The sequence below is a fragment of the Canis lupus genome, chromosome 24 (assembly GCF_011100685.1).
Source record: "Canis lupus familiaris isolate Mischka breed German Shepherd chromosome 24, alternate assembly UU_Cfam_GSD_1.0, whole genome shotgun sequence".
In the NCBI taxonomy this organism is placed as follows: domain Eukaryota; kingdom Metazoa; phylum Chordata; class Mammalia; order Carnivora; family Canidae; genus Canis; species Canis lupus.
The window spans coordinates 22,671,999-22,688,493 of NC_049245.1; the positions used below are offsets into that span (position 1 = coordinate 22,671,999).

At 45.5% G+C, this 16,495-nt stretch overlaps 1 protein-coding gene across 11 annotated transcripts in view; it reads left to right on the forward strand.

The window, feature by feature from the left end:
* The first annotated feature begins 222 nt into the window (after window positions 1-222).
* The window catches only part of EFCAB8 (EF-hand calcium binding domain 8), a 69,906-nt gene continuing 53,633 nt past the window's right edge, over window positions 223-16,495 (forward strand). For 7 of the 11 annotated variants that reach the window (XM_038571984.1, XM_038571992.1, XM_038571993.1 and 4 more), the window contains exons 1-3: window positions 223-2,203; window positions 6,814-6,865; window positions 9,135-9,288. In XM_038571984.1, coding sequence (XP_038427912.1) covers window positions 2,115-2,203; window positions 6,814-6,865; window positions 9,135-9,288 — 295 coding nt within the window. In that variant the 5' untranslated portion in view covers window positions 223-2,114. Of the gene's footprint in view, window positions 2,204-6,813; window positions 6,866-9,134; window positions 9,289-9,822; window positions 9,935-16,495 lie in introns of those variants that run through there. The other 4 variants (XM_038571991.1, XM_038571996.1, XM_038571988.1 and 1 more) reach the window with 3 other exon arrangements.

Genomic DNA, 16,495 nt, shown 5'->3' on the forward strand with positions numbered 1-16,495 from the left:
TGGCTGTCAATTTGCATCTGAAAATTGTTGACAAATTATATAAAGCTGAGAAGGATACAAGTTGTGGTTTTTCTTTATTGAGGAATAATTGACACATATAATTAGAATAGAAGTTTTAATGTTTTATTTATTTATTTATTTATTTATTTTTTTAAAATTTTTATTTATTTATGATAGGCACACAGTGAGAGAGAGAGAGGCAGAGACACAGGCAGAGGGAGAAGCAGGCTCCATGCACTGGGAGCCCGACGTGGGATTCGATCCCGGGTCTCCAGGATCGCGCCCTGGGCCAAAGGCAGGCACCAAACCGCTGCGCCACCCAGGGATCCCAGTTTTAATGTTTTAAAACCCACAATGGTAGAACTAGAGAGGACACTGTTGACTTCGCTGCTGAGTGGAATGGAGGTGCCATCCCTGGAGCAGTTTTCTTGATCCGTCATTGCAGCCCTGGCTCCTTCTGGCAGCATCCCTGGCATCTCTTGCTGTTAGGGACCAGAAACTCCTTAGGATTGACAGGGCATGCTGAACTAGTCTCAGGTAGGAGGACTTGAGCTTTTTTCCATGTATTTGTACAGAGGTTGGTCTAAGATTTTACTTTAATTTTTATTTTTTTTTTAGATTTTATTAGAGCACCCATGAGCTCGTGCAAGCATGAGCAGAGTGGGGAGGGGCAGAGGGAGAGGGAGGACCAGACTCCCTGCTGAGCGGGGAGCTCCACTTGGGGGCTGGATCCCAGGGTCCTGGGATCATGACCTGAACCGAAGGCAGATGCTTCACTGAATGAGTCACCCAGGCACACCCCTAGGATATTTTACTTCGGAACATCTCTCCCACTTGTTTTTAGTTTTTTGGGTTTGTTTTGTTTTGTCTTGGTTGAGTAGATGGTTATATTTTCACTTTTTTTAGGTGGGAGTTTTCTGAATCTTCTTTACCAAAAGAGTGGATTGCATCTTAATATTTCCCTCTTTTTCTCATGTTTCTTCCTGGGGAAGGAGAAATATATTTATTATGACAGAATTTAGCATTTTTTTAGGCCCATATCGGAAAACTGACAAGTGTAGGAACTGCTATATGTAGAAATGGTAACATTGGTTTGGAAAATGAAAGCCAAAAAATGAGTGGGAAACAGATGAGGGGTCATTAGCCTTGTTTTCTTTTTCAGTAAATCCTTCTAGTATTAATACCTAGTTTAAAAAATACCTAGTTTAATAAAACTGATTTTAAAGATCTGCACCTTTTATGACATTTCATTGAACCACTTTTATGACATTTTATGACATTTCATTGAACCACTTTTTGTTGTGGCAAAAGTGTGTCTCCATTACTGATGAAATGGGAGCAGACTTTTTTGTATGTTGTCTTTGTGGTACAGATCTGGGGAGAATGTTTGGTGGTAACATTTTAGTAACCTCTAGGTCATGAAATATGATTTAGTTTGGGTATCTTTAAAGCTGGAATCTATATCCCTGGTTGAAATCTTCCTAAGAGATTTACCTTTGACCAGGTCAGCCTGTTGTGTTGTGCCATAGACCAAGATGAACAGTGCTGCATCTAGTCCAGGCCTTTCTGAGGTTAGATTGAAGGACCCCCATCCACAATGCTCTTAGAGCCTTTCTCTTTTCACAGAATTGGAGTTTACATGGAGGACAGGGTAGAGAGCTGCTGTGCTTTCCTATTTCCCAACTGTCGGGGCCAGTTGGCCTTTTGTTTTTTTTTTGTTGGTGCTGACACCCTTTTTTGGTTTTGGTGAATCCTGCTTTTTCATAAAGCTCCCTGGCATTTTCTACAGTTTGTGTGAGAGATGGGCACTGTGCTATATATGTCTTATGGGCCATTTTGTACTCATACGTGTCCTGGCTGTGTGTGCTGTAGCTCCTGTCATCGCTGTAAGTTCAACTTTGTCAATAAAGAGAATGTCTCAAATTGGATGAAAGATGGCTGTGTGGTATGGTTTGTGGGATGGATTCTGATGTTCTGTTTTGTGTTCTGCACATGGAATTATATCTCATTTTCCTCATTCTAAACTTGGCCAACTGACTAGTCAGGTGGAAGCCCTTGGAGTTCCACAGTGACTTCATAGAGGAGCTAGTTTGGACTCAGGGACACCTGTCAAGATGTCTCAGTTGAGATGGAAGTCGAAAACCAATATATTTCTGTCAAAAATAGCCAGCAAGGTTACTTGGGAAGAACAACTTGGGTCAGGGTGAGTGAGGGTTTTGGGTTAAAGTTGTCTCCCCAAGATTGGACATGTGGGTCCTGAGATACATTTGCCTGCAACCAAAGGCTGAACAAGAGGGCATTCTAGCACAGCTGGAATGCGTTTGGTCTTAAGTCATCTGCCCATGATTTCTTACAAACTAATTCCTCAAACCAGTGACTCTCTTCCCATCCCTAGCATGCTCCCCTAGTGGCTGTTCCATCCCCCTTTGCCTGTTTCCAGGTTTGTGTCCTGCCCCACCCCTCCACTTCCCCCAGAACCAGTAAATGTGAGGGAGTAGATAAAGGCCAATGGGGATGATGTCTCCCGATCTTAACCTGTTCTCTAATGCTAAATAGAAATTTAATTTTTTTCTAAGATTTTATTTATTCATGAGCGAGCACGAGCAGGGGGGAACGGCAGAGGGAGAAGCAGAGTCCCCACCAGACAGGGAGCCCGATGTGAGACTCGATCCCAACACCCTGAGATCATGGTCTTAGCTGAAGGCAGACAGTTAACCATCTGAGCCACCCAGGTGCCCCTAGAAATTTAATTCTACATCTCAGTTTTTCCCCCCCTTCAGGAGTAGAGGGCCAATACGTTTCTCTGCTTCTTATTCTTACTCTTGGCTCTTTCTTGGGTGTCTCTTGTCCTCAACCAGTATTTTTTTTTTTTTTTTAATTTTTATTTATTTATGATAGTCACAGAGAGAGAGAGAGAGAAAGGCAGAGACACAGGCAGAGGGAGAAGCAGGCTCCATGCACCGGGAGCCTGACGTGGGATTCAATCCCGGGTCTCCAGGATCGCGCCCTGGGCCAAAGGCAGGCGCTAAACCACTGCGCCACCCAGGGATCCCCTCAACCAGTATTTTTAAACTTGTTTCAGTCCATAGACGTACACAGAGAAGTATGTTTTGATAGATACATACTTATCACTTATGAAACTTAGTAATTTGAAATAATTAAAAATATTTAAGTAGTTTTAGGAATAATTATAAAGAACTCCCCTTTGTCCAGATTGACTAATTGTAAACACTTTGCTTTATCATTCTATATGTGTGTTGAACATCTGGGAATAAATTATGTCGTGCCTCTTTGCCCTGAAATACTCGTGTGTATTTCCTAAGAACAAGGACGTTCTCATGGGACTCCTGGGTGGCTCAGTGGTTGGGTCTGCCTTTGGCTCAGGTCATGATCCTGGGGTTCCATCCTGGGGTTCCCGGATCCAGTCCTGCATCAGGCCCCCCCCATGGGGAGCCGCCTTCTCCCTCTGCTGATGTCTCTGCCTCTCTCTCTCTGCCTCTCATGAATAAATGGTAAAATCTTAAAAAAACAAAAACAAGGACCTTCTCTCTTAAAACCACAGTACAGTAGTCAAAGCAGGAAACAACATTAATCCAATTATTAACTAAGAATATAGAGTCCAGGGATCCCTGGGTGGCGCAGCGGTTTGGCGCCTGCCTTTGGCCCAGGGCGCGATCCTGGAGACCCGGGATCGAGTCCCACATCGGGCTCCCAGTGCATGGAGCCTGCTTCTCCCTCTGCCTGTGTCTCTGCCTCTCTCTCTCTGTGTGACTATCATAAATAAATAAATAAATAAATAAATCTTTAAAAAAAAAAAAAGAATATAGAGTCCATGTTCATATTTCACCAGTGGTCCTACTAATAGCCCTTAGAGCCCCCTCTTCTCCTAGCTCCCACAGCTCTAAATCCTGGAGTTCTCCTGCCCAAAGTGCTTTGAATCTGATTCTCTGTGGCCTGTTGCCCAGTGCATCATTTTTGAGGGCAGCCCACTAGGTTTGAGGTGGCCATGGAACAGTGGAGGTAAGGTGTCTTGTTGACTTGCCACCAGCCACAAGCCACTTAACCAGGGTGAGTCAGGTGTGCTGGGCGGGCAGAGGACTTGGGGGCTGGCTCTTTCCGCACTGTCAAATTCTGGCACTTAGCTGAGAAGTTAAGGAATTCTAAATCTGAACTTGGTTTTCCAGGTTGTTATGGAATGTATTTGTCAAGGTAGCAGAATAGATTGTGTTTTATTTAATAGTATATTGATTTCTAAGTACTTAAAAAGACTTGCTGTGTGGACCTATATTCTCTCTCTCTTTTTTTTTTATTATTCTCAGCCCCATAATCGTTAAATGTAGTCCTGTTTACAATTATGTGTATGTATGTGTGTATACATTCACACATGTTCTTGTGTGTGTAAATACATACCTATCTGTCATTTGTTCATAAAAATTGTTATCATACTGTGCACTCTTTTTTGCGTCTTATTAATATTTATTAGTACCTTATGGAAATCCCTGCTAGTCATCTGCTAAAGGCAAGATTCATCCTTTTGGGTGCTTGGGGGGATGTTCTGAGTGTAGGTGTATTGATGCACTCATCCATTCCTCTTCCATAGCCATTTACCTTATTTTTTTTTCTGCTATGAATGATGCTGCAGCAACCACTCCTGCCCAGTGGTCTTTCACAGAAGAGTGATGTAAATCGCTAACCACCACTTGATCTACTCCACCAAAATAAATCCTAAGGATTGCCATGAGTGTTTTCTTAATTAAAAACGGAGCAACGGGGCAGCCCAGGCTCAGTGGTTTAGCGCCGCCTTCAGCCCAGGGTGTGATTCTGGAGACCTGGGATCGAGTCCCACGTCAGGCTACTGCATGAGGCCTGCTTATCCCTCTGCTTGTGTCTCTGCCTCTCTCTCTCTCTCTCCCCCTCTGTGTCTCTCATGAATAAATAAGTAAAAAAAAAGAAAAAAATAGCAATGTAGGGCACTTGGGTGGCTCAGTCAGTTAAGTGCCTTTGGCTCAGGTCATGATCCCAGGGTTTGGGGATTGAGCCCTGCATCAGGCTCCTTGCATAGCAGGGGTCTGCCTCTCCCTCTTTCTCTCTCTCTCTCTCTCCATCTAAAATACACAAAATAAATAAATATCTTTTAAAAAATTGGAGAAATGCATAATTTAGACTATAAAAATCCCCCATAATCTCACCTACTCGAGATATCCACCATTAAATTTGGAGTGCATTTTTCCAGACATCTTTCTATGTCTGTGCCAACATATACATACATAATATTCTTAACAAGCAGACCTGTCAGTCCATTCCTGCAGCCTTTTTCCTCTGTGACCTTTAATGGCCATGTTTAGGGACCTTGTCTTTTTCTTACCATCTTGGTCCACTCTGAGGCATCTCTTCCTCCTGTCTTTTGTGTGTTTCCCCTCTTTCTATTCCCTAAATGTAGCCAATTGTCAGTTTCAGACCCCCATATTTCCTGGTATTTGTTTCTCCTTTTTCATTGGACAGCCCAGCATCACATGCATGAAGCCACTTTCTCTACTTGCTGCCTTTCCTGGAAATGTTCTTGGCATTTCCCCTAGTTACCCTGGTTCTTGAATTTCAAATCTCCTTTCCTTTGGCTCTTTTCTCTCCTTTGCTTTTTATATCTGAGCAGTTGCCAAGACAACTTAGGTTGGGACACTGTTGGCCAGTCTTCAATCTTCCCTCCACTTATGCGATGAATTTCCATAATTGCCCTTCATCCTGCTCAGACTCCCTGGCGAAATACTGGAGATTCTACATTTCTTTTTTTTTTTTAAGATTTTATTTATTCATTTGACACACACAGAGTACAAGCAGGGAGAATGATGGAGGGAGAGGGAGAAGCAGACTCCTTGCTGAGCAGGGATCCTGACACGGGGCTCCATCTCAGCATCCTGGGATCGTGATCCAAGCTGAAGGCAGATGTTCAAACTACTGAGCCACCCAGGCGCCCTGAGATTGTACATTTTGCTTCCATTTTTCTTTCATCTCTTCTCTCCCACTATTCCTCTCCTCCACGCACCTCTAGGAGCCCTTTGTCAAGCCAAGCGGGTTCATTGGCTGATGAACTGAGCCTGTTGGGGCTTGACTCTATCCTGGTCATTCCCCTGCCATCCTAAAGTGCTCTTTGGATTCTTGCTGGCTAGGCAGTTTGACACTCCAGTAATCCTAACAAAGTGCTAGCTTCCATCTTACATGGAGGAGCCACTGACCCAGCAGAAATCCGCCCTTTCTAACCTCAGAGGAGGCCTCCGTGGGCCAGACCTGTCCCATACTCTCATGTGATGCCATATTGCAGTGAGGAGGGTTCTGTCCTCCCTCCAGGCACACTGGAGGGCAGGTTGGGGGTGTATACAGTGCCAAGTGGGGCCAGCCTTCCCCACCTCTGGACTTTGTGTCTGACTCCGTGGACATGTGCCTGCCCGATATGTGAACTGTAGTAGATCTTCTAACTGCATGGCCTCCTAAGCCCCTTCGAATTTTGTACAAAGTGTGGCCTGCTTTAGGAAGCCTCTGACATTCACTTGAGAGGCCTCAGGGCTTCAGTAGGACAACTCCTCCTCATCAGGGAAATGAAGGCTCACAGGGACTGGCTTGGGAAACCTTCCTGGGGAGGAGCTCCTAGGGGAAAAGGGTTGCTTGTCAAATGCGTGCTGGGGGTATCTGTGGGTCAAGGCAGCACCCCCCTACCCGACCCTGACTTCTTTTCCACCCTCTTGGGAGGGACCTAGCTAGCTCAGCCTCTCATATGTTCGTAGAAGGTTGGAGTAAAGTGATCATGATTCCCTATTCTAGGTCAAAACCATCATCTTCTGAGGACTTAAGAGAGAGCCCTCAGTCTCAAGAGGTAAGAAAACCATTAGAGGTTGGTGAAGGGGAGGGGCGTTCCAGAGCTGCCCAGATGTCGCTCATCAGCTCAAAAGTCTTATCAGTTATCAGTCTCTGCGCCAGGGTAACAAACTCAGATATTCACAAGGCCACGTAGGTAACTTACCTGTGCATGGCAGCAGGCAGGTTTTCCCTTTTAAAGCAGTATATTGGCCAGGTACAACAAATCTGAGGCTACCAATTTGCAGTCTCTATAGGGACTATCCTTAATTTTGTCCAGCTAAGTTGTGGCAGTGGTGGGATAGGCTGTACAAATTACCATCATGCCTGAGATAAGTATTTAGTGTTTGTTGTATGCTTGAGGCTGGGAATAGAGGGATTATTAATACAAATTAAGATTAAATTAAGATAAATTAAATAATGCCCTTGCCTTCAAAGAGCTTACTAGGAGACCAGAGTAAACACAAGAGCCATCATTTAGTGTGTAACTACAGCCTGTGGAGCCTGCCAGTATATTTGGGGGTCATTTAGATACCACTGCAACCCTGCAAGGTGGGCACTACGGGTCTCTGTTTTGCAGATGAGAAACGCGGCTCAGAGAAGTGATATGATATGCCCAAGGTAAATTAGCTTGGAAGTAGGGAGCCAGGCAGAATTCTAACCCAGAACTCTTTACAGCTATGTGTTTCCCATCACACTGTTCTGTCTACACGTACAGACTGACATTCATGCATGTATGGCAGATGTGAACAGAGTTTAGGAGCATGGAGTTGGCAAGGATGATGGTCCCCTGAAAGTTATGGAAAAACTCCTTAAAGGAAGTGTCATTTGAGCCAGGCTTTGAAGAGTGGGTAGGAGTTCACATCAAGGGGAAGTGGTCTGCATTGCATAGAGGGAACATGTGAGTAAGAGTGGAATGCTTGCTGTGTTTGGGGAGGGTGGAGAGCATTTGGTGTGCCCAGACCATGGTGTGTGCAGTGAAACTAGAAAGATCAGGGTTACGATGCAAAGGGTTTTGAATGCTACACTCAAGAGTAGGGTGTGGCGGTAGTTGCCTGAAAAGTGTCAGAGGTGGGGTAAAGATATAATCAGATTTGCCTCCCAGAGGGTGATTGATCTCAATGTGGGGAGGTAGAGTGGAAAAGAAGGCCAAACTCTAGTCCCAGTTTGGGAACATCCTTGTACTTGTTCCAGCACAAGGCCAGTGTTTGCGGTGGACCAGGAATGTAGGGGAGCACGGCTTATGTGTAGGAGAAGTATCACAGTAAGAATCAGCAGGAGGGACAGTAAGAATGCATAGGAGAAGGGAAGAGCCAAAGATGGTACTGAGATGTCTAACCTGGGGCCTGCGTGGCTGCAGGAGTACAGACTAGCTCATATACTGGGCTCCGGGAAGGCCAGTCTTCACTATATTCACTCGTGTATCCACAGTCTGTGGCACTCAACAAATGTGTGCAGACCATAAGAGAATGAATAGAATTCACTCACATGAGGATGAGCACGTTTGCTCATTTAGTGGGGTTGGAGTGGGGAGAGTGAGCCACCCAACTTCCGCCTTGGTTTTGGCTTTTTGAACTAGTCTTTTTGAATGCCTGAGACTCAGTGCAGCGCATTTCAGTGAGCAACAAACACTCAATGGTTATCCCATGGTCCACTCCTTTAGAGGAAAGCAGCTTTTGATGACCTGAGCTTTTGGTGACCTGAAGAAGCATTGTGCTAAGTGTACGTAGGGCTACTGAGAGGAGGCATTCATTGTTGAGGTTGGGATAGGCTATGTGGGGGGTGTAGGGAGACAAGTGGGAAGAGGAAGCGGAATGTCCCTGTCAGGAGCTTTGATATGTGTGCAGATGATCTGATCTGACCCTGACTTAGGTAGGGGTCTGGGATGCTCCTGGCTAAATCAAACTGGCTGGAGAAGATGGAGCTGGATTCCTTAGGGTCTTGAATTATCAGCACTGAAGACTGAAACAATATAGTTATAAATGGAAGCACCTTATAAATTGGAGTCCTGGTCTGTGTGAGATGAGACCTTGGCTGTGTCTGCTAATCTCGCTGAGCCTCAGTCATGGCATCTGCAAAAGGGGAACAGTAGCTCCCCAAAGTCAGGAGAGCTTTCTTGGTCTTCCTAGGTCTAAAAGTGGTTAAGATTTATTTGTTTGCCTCACTGTAACCCTGCATACCCTGTCCTCCCCCAAAGAGTCTTTATTTCAATAAGATGTGCTTAGAAGTGTTTAGCTCAGGAAATCAACCCTCTCCCTCCCCAGTTTTTGAAGTCTTCTTTGTTTCAGGCATCCACCCCAGGTGGATTCCAGAAGAATGAGGAGGTTCTTAGCTCCCCAGCATCAACTGTCACTCTTAGCCATCATGAGTCTCAACTGTTTACCCAGCTACACATGGTCAAGATGGAGAAAATGTTTGAGGATGATGTTGACTCGACTGGAGGTAAAGCTGCCTTGCAGGCTTAGTTTCTGGTTTTGGCACAGGGTAGGAACCAAAACCTGGGTGTGTGGAGGGTTCAGATTTGGCAACCAGTTTTTCATCCGGTGTCTTAAAATTTTAAGACTTTCTGTCATTATGTATATTGTAAGCATATCAGAAGCTATTTCATATCTAGAGAAACAATACCCCTAATCTAAGCACCCAGATGTAACCACTGTTAGCATTTCGGTATATTTTCTTCCAAACAACTTCATATGTATGGTTATCTATTGCTGTGTGACAATATTATTGTACACTTAGTGGCTTAAACCACACATTGATTATCTCATAGTTTCAGTGGGCCAGGCATCTGGGCAAGGTTTAGCTGGTTCCTCTGCTTAAGGGTCTCACTAGGCTGAGTCTGTGGTATCATCTGCGGCTTGCCAGGGAAAGGATTGCTCCCAAGTCCACTCAGGTTGTCGGCAAGATTCAGTTCTTTGCAGCTGCAGGACTGAGGCTTCTGTTTCTTCCTGGCCTTTGGCTGGTGACTGCTTTCAGCTCCTACAGCTGCCCACTGTTCCTGGCCACATGGGACTCACCAACATGGTGGATTTCAAGGCTCAGAGTAGCCATGAGATAGCAGCTCCAGCAAGATGTGTGCTACAATCTTGTAAGTATGTAGTTATGTACACGTAACCCCATTCATCCTGTCACCTTTGCCATATTCTCTTGGTTAGAAGCGAGTCACGGGTTCTCCAGTCAGGAGGAGGGGATCACAGGAGGGCATGAACAGCAGGAGGCGGACACCACCTTAAGTATGTCTGCCACAGGTGGCTGTGTGTTTTCACATGTTTGTAATTGCCTTACACAGGTAACTTCAGATCCTTCTCTTCTTAATGTATAATACCTTAAGGGCTTTTACATATTGCTGTGTTATCTTCCAAACCATCATTACTAATGAATGCAAGTATTCTACTTGGGGACTGAGCCATTCCCCTATAGTTGGATATTTAGGTTTTACTGCGTTTATTTTTTTAAAAGATTTTGTCTGTCTATCTATCTATCTATCTATCTATCTATCTATCTATCTATCTATCTATCTATCTATCACATAGAAAGAGAGAGGCAGAGACATAGGCAGAGGGAGAAGCAGGCGTCATGCAGGGAGCCTGACTGGGACTCTATCCCAGAACTCCAGGATCACGCCCTGAGCCGAAGACAGACGCTCAACCGCTGAGCCACCCAGGAATCCAGGTTTTACTGCTTTAAATAACATGATGATGAATATCCTTTGTACATCAAACTTTTTCTGTCTTTTAGAGCTTAATTTTTTTCTTGGGGATGGTACACATAAAGCCAAATAATAGGAATACTTAAAGGCATCTTTGTTTATATCCAGCAGACTGAGTACCAGCTCTGGGGCATAGCTCCTTGTCACATTAATTTGAATTTTACAACCATACTGTGATGTGGGCTGGAAAGGATAACAAATCCTCAGTTCACAGATGAACAAAGTGAGGGCAAGAAGGGATGGTGTGTGTCTGAAGATCAGATGGCTCCTAACTAAAGTTATTTGGTATTGGTGTTTGACACCTGGGAGTCTTGGAGGACCCCAGATGTACCAGTTGTGGCCACAATTTTTATTGTGTTTAAGTTTTGAGTAGGCAGTGCATTCAGGCAGTTCAAAAGTCAAAAGGTACTTTTCCCATGATACTTTTTTGATAGAGCAAATGTCTCCTTCAGCCCAACCCTAGCTGCCCAGTTCCATTTCTTCAAGTGGTTACTTACTGCTTTTAGTCATCTGTGATCTGGAGAAACACAGACACACATGTGGTCACTTCCCTTTTGTATGCAGTGGCAGCCTGCCATCTGCACTGTTCTGTGCCTTGCTTTCTTTTCCTCAGCTTTATTGAGCTATAGTTGACAAGTAAATGTGTAACCATGCTGATTCGATGTCTGTATACGTTTAGAATGGATCCCCACAATTGTCTACTCCTGCTTTTAAGAAAAATAATTTTTATCAAGTTTCCCCTTTTGATTTTTTACCTAATTTGTCCTGAAACCTTTTCAGATCAATATAAAAAGAGCTTCCTCGTTAAAACAAACAAACAACAAGCCAGATTTTAAATGGAGGAAAGGAAAATTTACTATGTATTTTTGGTACATTGGTACTTTTTCAAAAATCTTTTGAAGATGTGGATCATGGGGGTATCTGGGTGGCTCAGTCGGTTAAGCATCTAGCTCGTGGTTTTCAGGTTGTTGATCTCAGGGTTGTGGGATTGAGCTCTGCATTGGGTTCCACACTCAGTGAGGACTCTGCTTGAGATACTCCCTCTCTGTCTGCTCCTCCTGCTTATACTCTTTCTCTTTCTTTCTCTCTCAAATCAATCAGTCTTTTTAAAAAAGAAGTGGATCACAAACATGGGCTCTATAGCATTTCTTGGGAACCTTGACCTGACTCCTCATCAGTGCCTGTCTCAGAGGGAAGAGGGGAGATACCAGAGTTCTCCTCTCTGTTCTACAAGTTCTCTTTCAGGGCCTTAGTTGTTTTATTATTATTATTATTATTATTATTATTATTATTATTTGTTTATTTGAGGAAGGTCCATGTTGTTGGGTTTGGTTTTTTTAGATTTTATTTTTAAGTAATCTCCACACCTAAAGTGGGGCTCTAACTCACAACCCTGAGATCAAGCGTTGCATGCTCCACCAGCTGAGCCAGCCAGGTGCCCTGAGGGTTGACCCTTCCTTCCTTCCTTCCTTCCTTCCTTCCTTCCTTCCTTCCTTCCTTCCTCCCTTCCTCCCTTCCTCCCTTCCTCCCTTCCTCCCTTCCTCCTTTCCTCCCCTCCTTCCTTCCTCCCTTCCCTTTCCCCCTTCCCTTTCCCTTTTTCCCTTCCTTTTTCCTTTCCTTTCCTAGGCAGAGGCACAGGAGGAAAGAGTACTAAGCAGACTCTGTGCTGAGTGTGGAGCTGGATGCAGGGCTCCACCTCCCAACCTGAGGTCATGCCTTAAGCTGAAAGCAAGAGTTGGATGCACAATTGACTATGTCACCCAGGTGCCCCTGGGTCTGTGTTTTTTTTTTTTTTTTTTTTTTTTTTGAAGGGATGGGTCTCTGGTTCTTAAAGGGGAGTGCCCATGCATCTCCTGTGAGGACTTAAAAGTGTCCATGTGCCCTAGTCCCCACCTCTGGGGCCTGTGTGTGGGAGCTTGTGGAGGACTGGGGTGGGGATCAAGAGAGAGCCACTGAGCTGGAGGCCCTGTAGCCTCAAGCCTGCAAGCCATTGTAGCACTGACCTTCTATGCAGATACTCCTGAGGCGACATGAGGGGCTCACATACCAAGTGTGCCCCTACTTTTGCCAACTGACATTTCATCCGGCGCTGCTGGGCATGGTAAGAATCAGTATTGGTACAGAGTTTCATGTGTTACCAAGCCCTCTGTCAGATTTGATTCAGTTGTTATGAAGCCCTGTGGCTTTCCGTGTGACTTTACACAGGAAGGGCCAGACACTAACAACAGGCCCAAATGCAGTGATCAGGTGTCCCGACATGGAAACTGTACTTCTGTGGGCACCCCACACCAAGTGTAGCACTTCAGATGCAAAGTAAATTAAAGAAGGCCCTTTCTGGGTGAGCCGGGGGCATGACCATGCAGTGCTCATGCTTGATCAAGCCTGTGCTCTAGGAAGGCAAGCACTGTAGGGCACACACATACTCCTACCCCTAAATGGCAGAGGGGAGGCTAGGAAACATTTTCTTCATAAATATTTTAAATATTGCATTTATTTAAAAAATACTTACAAGTCTTTGGGGATGCCTGGGTGTCTCAGTGGTTGAGCAACTGCATTTGGCTCAGGTCATGATCTGGGGGTCATGGGATCGAGTCCTGCATCGGGCTCCCCACAGGGAGCCTGCTTCTCCCTCTGTCTCTGCCTCTCTTTCTATGTCTCTCATGAATAAATAAAATCTTAAAAAAACATACTTAAAAGTCTTTTAAAAAAATAGAGATAAATAGTCCATAATCCTACCTCTTGGTGTTACAAAGAAAGAGAAAGGTAAAGTGGGAGTTTCCCAGAAGGGGGAGGGCAGTTCTTAACAGGGGATGGCAGAGGAGAGGTATACTGGGCCTTGCTGCGTTGGGGGAGCAAGGGGTGTCCTGGGGCAAGGCTGGTGGGGAGGTGACCACAGAGGATGGGGTGCACTCGGGTCAGGGGGTGCCCTGAGACCCAGCAGTGGGGCTGACAGGGAGGTGACACATCTAGAGCTGCTAAAGAAAGGGAAGTGTTTTGGCCAGGAGGGGATTGGCTCCTCCCATGACCAGTCACCCTACAGAGGTTGGTGAACAGTATAACGGAGATGAAGGAAGCCTTCTGGTTTCAAATCCTCCTGGTGCCATTGTGTGTTCTTGGGCAAACCACGAAGCCTCTCTGTGCCTCTCTGTCCTTATCTGTAAGATGGGGAGAATGACAGTACCCATCCTCTAGGACCACAGGGTTCTTGTGAGGATTCAGGAGGGAGGGCATTGGAAACCCCCTTCAGGTCTTCAGCCTGGATGACTGGCTGGAGGTGATGCTATTAGCAGAGATGGTGAACACAGGAAAGGCCAGCATGTATTGGAATAAAGATAATAAACCGGATTTTATTTTATTTAGTATTATTTTTAAGATTTTATTTATTCATGAGAGACACACACACACACACACACACACACACACATACACAGAGGGGGAGGTAAACACAAGCAGAGGGAGAAGCAGGCTCCATGCAAGGAGCCTGACGTGGTCTCCAGGATCAGGCTCTGGGCCAAAGGCGGCACTAAACCGCTGAGCCACCGGGCTGCCCTAAACCAGATTTTAAACATGCTGAGTTGAAGGAGCCAGGGGAATGGGAACACTTGGGAACAGTCAGAGACACAGGAGAGGTATTCTCTCCTGAGATGCAGAGATAGGTGAAGAGGTGAGGTCACTCAAGCAGAGAGTCAGAAAAGCAAGGGGACCATGATGAGGAGAGCTGAGGCAAATGCCAAATGACAGGGCAGGGTAGACAGTGGAGCCTGGAGGAGACCGGAGTGACCTGTGGGGTCACTGCTTGAAGGCAGGAGACCCCAAGGGCAAGGAAGGGCACCATGAGATGTGGTCTGATGTCTCTGGTGGCTGAGGAGAGTGGGTGGGCACAAGTAAGGGAATGGTGGGTGGAGGTGCGTCCAATGCTGGGTGCTGAAGGGAACGTGCCAGTGGGGCAGGCAGAAGAAAGAAAGGCAGGAGTGAGGATGGACCTTCATCCCTCAAGGAAAGAAAGGGCCCAGGACCACCCAGGCAGGGGAGAGTTGGCTGTCAGAACACCCCTCTTACCATCTGAGCTGGAAGGGCTGGCAATCAAGCGTTATGAGATTGAGTCCCACATCAAGATCCACACTAGGTGTGGAGCCTGCCTAAGAATCTCTCCCTCTCCCTCTGTACACTCCCCTCTCCTGCTGACCTGTGTTCTCTCTCTCTTAAAAAAAAAAAAAAAAAAAAAAAAAAAGGTGAGAGAGCTGGCTAAGCTCAGAGGCGCAGGAAAAAGCGGTTAGAAAGTTCACTTGGAGTGTAATTTAGAAGTAAAATAGGCACTTTTACAGTGAGGCATAATTTACCTCCCATAAAATGCATGGGTATTGGGGCCCAGCTCAAGGAATCACATGCATACATTCATGTAACTACCAGATCAAGTTATAAAACATTTCCTGCCCCCCCAAGAAAGTGTCCTCCTGCCTGATCCTGCTTGTGATCCCCCCTCCCCCCTCAAGGAAGTGATATATCACTTTGAGTGGTTAATTAACCATCTGGCTAGAGGTGGGTGAGAGTTGTTTTTTAGAGGGGAAAGGGGCCCTGCCTGGACCCCACAGTGTATGTTTCCTTTCCAAAATACCTTTGTGTCTATTCTCTTGCAATTTTCAAAAAAGTGTTTGGTAAACTTAATAAAAAATGTATTAAAATAACATGGTGACAAATAATCTATATGACTTCTTAGACAGCCAGCTCCTTTCTTGGGTGAGAAAGGAGCTGGTTGATCCCTGTAGTGCTCTCAAGAGGGATTTGTTCATTCATCGCTACACAAAGGCTCTTTGGCTCCTGGCTCCCTCCCAAGGGAAGACTCTGTGTCATGATGGCCATCTGACTGACACCCAACTCATACATGGAAGGATCAGATTGTGAGGGTCAGCCTCAGGCACCACCCCGTGACCCTGGACACATGACCTCACCTCTGCGTCCCACAGTTTTCTCATGAGTCTCTCTCATTAAATGGTCAGTGTGAATAAACACAGAGAAGCACCCAATATCGTCATGGCCACATCCTAGTGCCAACAGCAAAACTCGGGAACAAGTGTGTGTAGTGTGCCAAGAAACCAGTCACAGAGGGCACAGGCTCATCCTGTACTCGTGGAACTCATGGGCTAGAGCAGTGATGAGGAAAGTTGAGGAGGGGGGCAGTGGAGCTGGGTGCTGGGAGTAGAGGGCCTCCCTAGATAGTTCTCAGGAAGGCTTCCTCGTGAAGGGGCCCAGATGGTGCAAAGGCCTTGAGGTGGGAGTATGCTTGGTGGTGTGAGAAACAGCGTGGGGACATTATGGCTGGAGCCAGGAATGTAGGGGATGGTAGTGGGAGGTGAGGTCTGAGCGGAACCAGAAAATGCACTGCCTTCAGATTGTGGTGAGGGTTCCAGATATTTGGAGGGAACTCTAGAAGCACTTTTTATAGACTATGATTATTAAAAAAAAAATCTACGGGATATTGGCACATTGGCAGACAGATTCCCTTATAGTCACAAAACCCAGTGTGGAGAGAGTATTTTATCCCTACCCTCTGTTCCTCTCCTCTCCAGCTTTGCCTCTAGCCAAAGTTGGCATTTTAATTGCCTTTAAGAGACGCACTTCACCTCTTTATTTGTATATTTGAATTAATTTGTGTCTCTTTTTTTGCCATCATTAGTTTTCTCTTTCTTTCTTTTTCTTTTTTCTTTCTTTTTTGAATTTTCACCAGTTTTTTTTTTTAAGATTTTATTTATTCATGAGAGACACAGAGAGAGAGAGAGAGAGGTAGAGACATAGGCAGAGGGAGAAGAAGGCTCCCCATGGGGAGCCTGATACAGGACTCAATCCTAGGACCCCAGGATTATCTGAAGGCAGATGCTCAACCACTGAGCCATTCAGGCATCCCTCATCAATTTTCTTTGTCTCAGTGCCTGGCCTGTCTTA